This window comes from Sipha flava, unplaced genomic scaffold (assembly GCF_003268045.1).
Source record: "Sipha flava isolate LNK unplaced genomic scaffold, YSA_version1 252_pilon_pilon, whole genome shotgun sequence".
NCBI lineage: Eukaryota > Metazoa > Arthropoda > Insecta > Hemiptera > Aphididae > Sipha > Sipha flava.
Window position 1 is genome coordinate 1,828,469 of NW_020272904.1, and position 6,845 is coordinate 1,835,313.

Genomic DNA, 6,845 nt, shown 5'->3' on the forward strand with positions numbered 1-6,845 from the left:
ATTAAACAATGTTTTTAGGTTACAAGTATTGTTATTTAAAGATAACGCTGAGATGTCAACTCGGAGTTGCCAGGTTTTATTGAATAAAAAACAAGACCAATACAATAACAAATCCTTTACATACAATAAATGTTTGATTTATATATAGAAAACAGACCCATTGACAAAAAGTCAATATGGAACAAAAATAAAAAATGATTTGTTTTAGAGAAAACAATTTTGTTAATACAGTAGATGATTCTTAACAGAATATTTCCTTTTAATTAATGAGTTTCACTTTTAATCATAACATAAATTTAAGAAATTTAATTGCCATTGATGTGGGGTGAATACAATTTGAAAAAATAAAACTTTTGAAAGAAGAATATTAAACAAGAATATTATTTGAAGAGATTTTATTATATTGTGTTTTCCAGAACTTTATATATCCCTTTTTTTTTTTTTTTTGGCTGCGATTTTGAAGTTTGATAATTATACTAAGTATACAAACAGGAACTAGTTACGCTTGCGGCATTCACGACTCAGATGTCCCAGCTCACCACAATTGTAACAGCTTTGTTTATTACCCTCAGGACAATCACGAGCCATATGTCCAGAACCATTACAATTACGACAGAGAGCCGAAAAGTTTCCATTATCATTTCTAAAACAAAAAAAATTTACAATATAGTCTTCTTTTAATACAAGATACTATAATACATAAAAATTATGAAATATTAATTAGAAAAATCTCATATTAATAATATTGTGATGGTACAATGGTAATTAAGGCCCTAAAAAAAAAATACATTAACATATTATAAATTATTTATATTTAATATTTTTTTGAATATTTTTAAAGAACCAAAATAATATGAGAAAAAACTTTCCATAATAATAAATTAGATCAGAACCATGATATAAAATGGTATTAATGGGTTTTTATTAATAGTGTATTTGTTAAACTAATAGTGGCTATTGACAAAATCTATAATAACTGTACTTTTCCAAGTCTGAAAGCTAAAGGTATTGGTTTACTTTACAAACTTCAATATTTTGAATTTCTTTTAGGCTAATATTTTATGGAACCAATTTTGAAAATAATTTTAAAAGTAAGTTCAGGAGTTCAGTTTCGTAAATTTGATATATTAACAGCTATTAATTATATTCAGGCACTTAAAAGTTCATTAACATTCATAAGAAATTATATATTTTTAATACTGCTAAACGTATTGACCTAGATAAGTGTTCTTGCGGTTAAAAGAAAGAAAGCGAGTGAGATTAAATGAAAATTATTCTTATTATTTTTTTATGATTCCCCCAGTATGAATAATTCAAGTGTTTTGTATTTAATCTGTTGATAGATAATCTTATCAATGGTTTAAGTATGAGATTCAACTAAGACAACTTAGATTTAATTAGTGCTGAAGGAAATTTATTGAAGTTAGAATTAAAAAACAGTTTTTCAAATATTTCATCTAAATTATTCTATATACCAATTAATGAACTGGAAACTGAAATTAAAATTCTACAACATATGCCTAATGTACCAAGTGGTAAATCCAGTGAATCTGTATGGTTAGACTGGTTAAAAGAAAGTGGAGAGTTAAGACATTTTTAATAATATGTATTTAGTATTAAAAATGTTTACCATTATACCAGGGACAAGTTGTACATGCAAAGGTTAAGCATAGTAGAAAATAAACTCAGATGTACTATGAGCCAAGATAGACAGAATCATTAATATTAATACCACAGAATTATTACTTCACAGAACAAGAATTAGCTTGTAAATTAGATTTTAATGAAATTATTGACGAATTCAAGAATATTAATGCTTTTAAACGCTAATTACCATTATAATCATCATTATTCTTATTATCAATATAAGAGATTGTACATTAATATATTGTATAATATTTATTACAACAAATAAAATAAAAATAAATTTTTTATATTGCATTTTACATAAACATTTTTAAAATTAGTGTGAGCCCAATTCTTTAGTGTGCACCCCAGAACCAATAGTATGCGCACATCTATAAATATATGATATATTTAATTAAACTCAAGTAACTATGGAACAATGATCTAAATTCATTTTTCAGTAAAATATAAATCAAATATTAATTTTAGAGAATAGTGGTATCTATATCAAATGCTTTTTGAGATATTAAGTGTATAATTTCATTATCAAACTAAAGTGAATTGCGAATTCACAATACTAATAAAAAATATAAAATGTATAGTTTTTAAGTGTAAACTTTACACATGCTGCATTGAGTATTATACCTGCAGAGCCAATTAATAGCTGCATGGTTGGCACTAATGTGTGATTATCTAATTACGCATAAAAAGATTTGTTGTTAAGAGTTTTAAGTTTAAGAAAATCAATTTTATTATAATTATTGAGAATAATTTTATTTTAGTAGCTTAAAACCTTATTTATATAATTATCATTACACTTATTTAAACTCTAAATATTCTTACTAATGATTCCTATCAGTATTATGATTTGTATATTTAAACACTTAACACGTTCGCTGCGGGATGACACATTTGTACCTTTATTTTCAACTATTTTTAATTTTGTCAGCGTTACGTTTTAATCTTTTTTTTCGTCAGTTCAGTACATATTCTATATATGTGTGTGTGCACTCCGTATCTTAAATTTTCAAATTTTTAGGTCTACGATAAGATTTGAACAGGGAATACTTTTATATTATTATTTCATAATATTTTAGCATTACTTTATCAGATGTTAGCATTTGGTCGACTAAATAATTAATCTATTATAACTTCGTGATTCGACTGTAAAATACATATAACTATCCATTATTTGACGATTTAATTGACGTATTTTATCCTTAATTTTATACAAAATAAGCAATAAATTGAATGAATCTGGTCCATCTCGACCAAGAAGCATTTGTACAAATCGAGGATATGAAAGCAGGGTTGAAAAGATGATTTTCAAGTCCAAAAGTAACGACGCCCAATGGCGTCAAATAGCATATGGCTAAAAAATTATTCAGTGACGCTGATGACACCAATAGGCGTTATAAAAAAAAACATGTAAATTTGACCAGAACCAGGGAATGGGTATACAAAAATCAAACCACAGCGAATGTGTTAATATAAAATATTAACAGATTAATAATAATTTTAATAAGTGATTATTACCTGCTCTCCATGCAGTCTCTAGAAAAGTGTCCTATTTTGTTACAGTTATAACATGTAGAGCTGCTAATGCCACCACTGTTGCCACCATATCCACGTTCTGCACGTTCATCTGGACAGTCACGAGCTAAATGACCAGTTTTACGACAATTGTAACATGACGGTTCACTAGCAGATTGAGAGCAGTCACGAGCTATATGACCAACACCATCACATCTAAAATTTAAAATTAAAGATCAAACATCATACCAAATAAATTGAATTAATATTAGCTTTTCAAAACACAAATATCTAATTTTTATATTCATATGCAGTTACATAATAAACACAATTTAAAAACAAGAACTATATTCAAATATTATATTTCTATATTCATAGTTAAAATTAATTTACATTGGAACTATTTTTTAATAACTATTGGTTATACCATAATTCAGAAAATAAGAATAGTAAATTTTCACATATAACTTCTAAGTTATAAATATATTAATGAAAATTAAAATCACTTTAATTTTTTTCTATAAGCAATGTAATGCTGTAAATTATAATAAAATGAATTCAGCTTAATATACAATAATTTTAAATTATATACCATCCATAAAATGTATAGACAATTATTTCAGTAGCCTAATTAACTTTCTGTTGGCAAATGTATGTCGGAACAAATGTTATTGACCAATAATTCAACAAAAAACTTCCATCAATTACTTGGTAAATTATTATAACTACTTCTAGATATTACAATATGTTGTATTTATAACAAATGAGTAACATATAAATATTTATCTAAATAATAATGTGATCAAAACTCACTGAATAAAAAATAATATCTTAACATGTATGTTATATCTTTGTTACTTCAATTTAAAAGTACTTTTTGTAATGGAAAACTGAATAGTTAAACTTTAGAATATATTGATTAAATATGTTTGACAAGTATTCAAATTACTATCATAAATATGTACACAAAGAAAAAATTTATCTTTTTAAAATTATTCCAGACTAATTCTTTATATTACAATAAACTCTACTATAACTATTATAACAGAATAAAATAAATACAAAAAGACTGAATTAAAAATAATTATTCAATATAATTTATTATAAATAAAACAATAAATTAAAATTATTTAACATAAGATTGTTAATCATGGGAGAAAAAGATTAAACCATTACATTAATATTATTTTAATCATATTCATAATATGAAATTGAAACTTGAGATAAAAAACTGAAATATATTTGTTAGAAAATAGTTTAACAAGAAAATATTTTAGTAATTAATAGTAATCACATGATAATTAATACATAATATTAAAATAAACCATTTTAGAAAATTGAGAATATACAAAGTTATGTTAGTTCGCAAGTTATTTAAATATGCATTTAATTACGTACATTATTTAATAATAAATTATTATATATAAAAATTTGTTACTAACAGGCCCGGTTCAAGTGTTTAAACAAACATAGGCAAAATTTAGTTTTTGTTGCCCCTTACGTATAAATATTTTATCAAATACTTTTTTTTATACATAAAAATTGCCCAGGAAAATGCCACCTTATGTCACCTACCCCTTGAGCCGGGCCTGGTCACTAACAAAATAATTATTATTAGGAACAAACAAGTGAATTTCACAATAAAAATTAATTAATTAAATGAGATGGAATTCCGTGGATCATGAACACAAATAATTCTAGAACAAATGAATTAAATAATAAATAAAAATACAATTATTTTGCCTTATCACTAAGCTGAACTTATTTAAATGAATAAAACATATTCAAATGTAAACAATATCAACAGGTATGGCAAGTAGCAATCAATAACACATGAAATAATTAATATATTTTTTTATACATGTTGCAACACTTTGAACAATGAGTTCAACAAATAAATTATAAATAGCAATAAAAATTAAACTAAACATTCATCAGAGAATATATTGATTAATATACCACTTTTAACACCTGGTTGAGTTACACACCCACTTAACAAATTTAAATTACATAACCTCAATTGTGGAAACAAAAACTGTAACAGATGGAATTATTTTATATAATTAATTCCAATGACTTGTGTAATCAAATAAACTGAAGAACTTAAATCAACTAATATGACATTTTTTTTATATAATTAGGTAGGTATAAACAAAAAAAACATCTTGAAACCAAATATCATAGAACAGATTGAATATTTGTAATAAAGTTAACAACCTATAAAATTTAAATCAACATTAATAAGCATAGGTAATATTAATACTAAAATATATTACTTTTACATTAGTTACAATAGTATTTTATGGAAGTTCATTTTATTATACTGCATAACTACATGAATGGGGAAAAGTTAGATAACCAAATAAGTCCAATTTTAACAGATTCAAAACTAATAGGAACATACATTTATATATTTATATATATAAATTACCTGTAACACCTATCCTTGTCCTTGCAGTCTCGGGCAATATGTCCACTGCGATTACACTTGTAACAATTGGTTTCACGATCACTACCGTTACCACCACCTCCTCTGCCACCTCGACTGAAAGTCGCACTGTTTATAGAGCCAGCTTCACGGCAATCCCTGGCAAAATGACCAGAGCGATTGCACCGGTAACACATGACTCCACCACTCATGACTAACAAAAAAAAAAAAAACGTATGAATATTTAAATGTACATATTAATAGACGAAAAAAAAGTTAAAAACGAAATAAGGTTGAAAAAGAATATAAAAAATGATTCAATATGTGCTAGTTATACAATTTTCAACGTGTCGCTTGTGTCGAACAAACGATTGTGACCGAGAAAAAAGTAATTGTTAGCCATGTGGCAACAAAAACGGAACTTGCGTCTGGTGTTGCCTGTCACCAAAACAGCCATTTTCGGTGGACGAAAAATTTCAACATCGTGGAATAGGTCGCCTGTGACCCGTTGAACAGGACGAAAACGACCTGGGAACGAAACGCGAACGACCGCAACTTAATAATTACCTGGTTAGGATGATGTTCTGGACGAAATAGTGTAAAAATAAAACGTAAAAACCGAATTGTAAAAAAACGTGAAGAGAACGCTGGCTGACACCGGGTTGAAAAGAAAGAACGAGTATTTCGTCAACGAACAAGTATCACGAGAAAAGAAAAAGGAGAAGGAAACGTGATTTTCAGGGCAGCCAGTGTGACCGGTTGCGGGGACAGCACGCGCACACCAAAGAAAATAGACTGTGCGCGCCGCAGGAGCCGGCCGGTTCGAATGACGTCTGATAAGTTATCCGGGTGGCGACAATGTGGTACACACGAAAAGCGCGAAATTATCGTGTGGCCGACGCGCCAAACGGCTTTTGCGCGGGGCTCAATTTCGTGTTTCCTGTGCACCAAGACGCGCTTTTGTGCACGGCAAACAGTCGGATGCCAAGTTCTAAAGTGTGCGAAAACGTCTAAACCGAAGGAGTCTCGTAAACGAATACCATAGAATTGGTTTGCACTAAAACGCTGAGCGCGAGCATGTTCACATGGTTTCTGCAGTACGTTTAAATCGATTTTCTAAAACTATAGACACTCTTCTCGAACTGCGGGTTACGTCACAACTCTACATGCGTTTATTGGTAACGTTAATACGAAAAATTGCAAATTCCATACCCTGTTCGAGTGTTTTGTGCCTCCCGACGGCTAATGATCTCGTAGA

The 6,845-nt window shown here is 28.0% G+C and overlaps 1 protein-coding gene across 1 annotated transcript; it reads right to left on the reverse strand.

Annotated features, from left to right (window-relative positions):
• Window positions 1-425: 425 nt before the first annotated feature.
• Window positions 426-6,304, reverse strand: LOC112684583 (cold shock protein 1-like). Its single transcript, XM_025556175.1, has 4 exons — window positions 6,155-6,304; window positions 5,591-5,801; window positions 3,163-3,375; window positions 426-643 (listed from the first exon to the last, which is right to left on the reverse strand). Exons 2-4 carry the CDS (start codon window positions 5,797-5,799, stop codon window positions 496-498), a joined length of 570 nt encoding a protein of 189 aa, XP_025411960.1. The 5' UTR covers window positions 5,800-5,801; window positions 6,155-6,304; the 3' UTR covers window positions 426-495.
• Between the last annotated feature and the right edge of the window lie 541 nt (window positions 6,305-6,845).

What these genes read in the sequence shown, in the direction of transcription:
- LOC112684583 (XM_025556175.1), bottom strand. Translation starts at nt 5,799, where the DNA reads ATGAGTGGTGGAGTCATGTGTTACCGGTGCAATCGCTCTGGTCATTTT. An exon ending in GACAAGGATAGGTGTTACAG is followed by an intron (nt 3,376 to 5,590) that starts GTAATTTATATA and finishes TTTAAATTTTAG; the next exon opens with ATGTGATGGTGTTGGTCATA. An exon ending in AGAGACTGCATGGAGAGCAG is followed by an intron (nt 644 to 3,162) that starts GTAATAATCACT and finishes TTTTTGTTTTAG; the next exon opens with AAATGATAATGGAAACTTTT.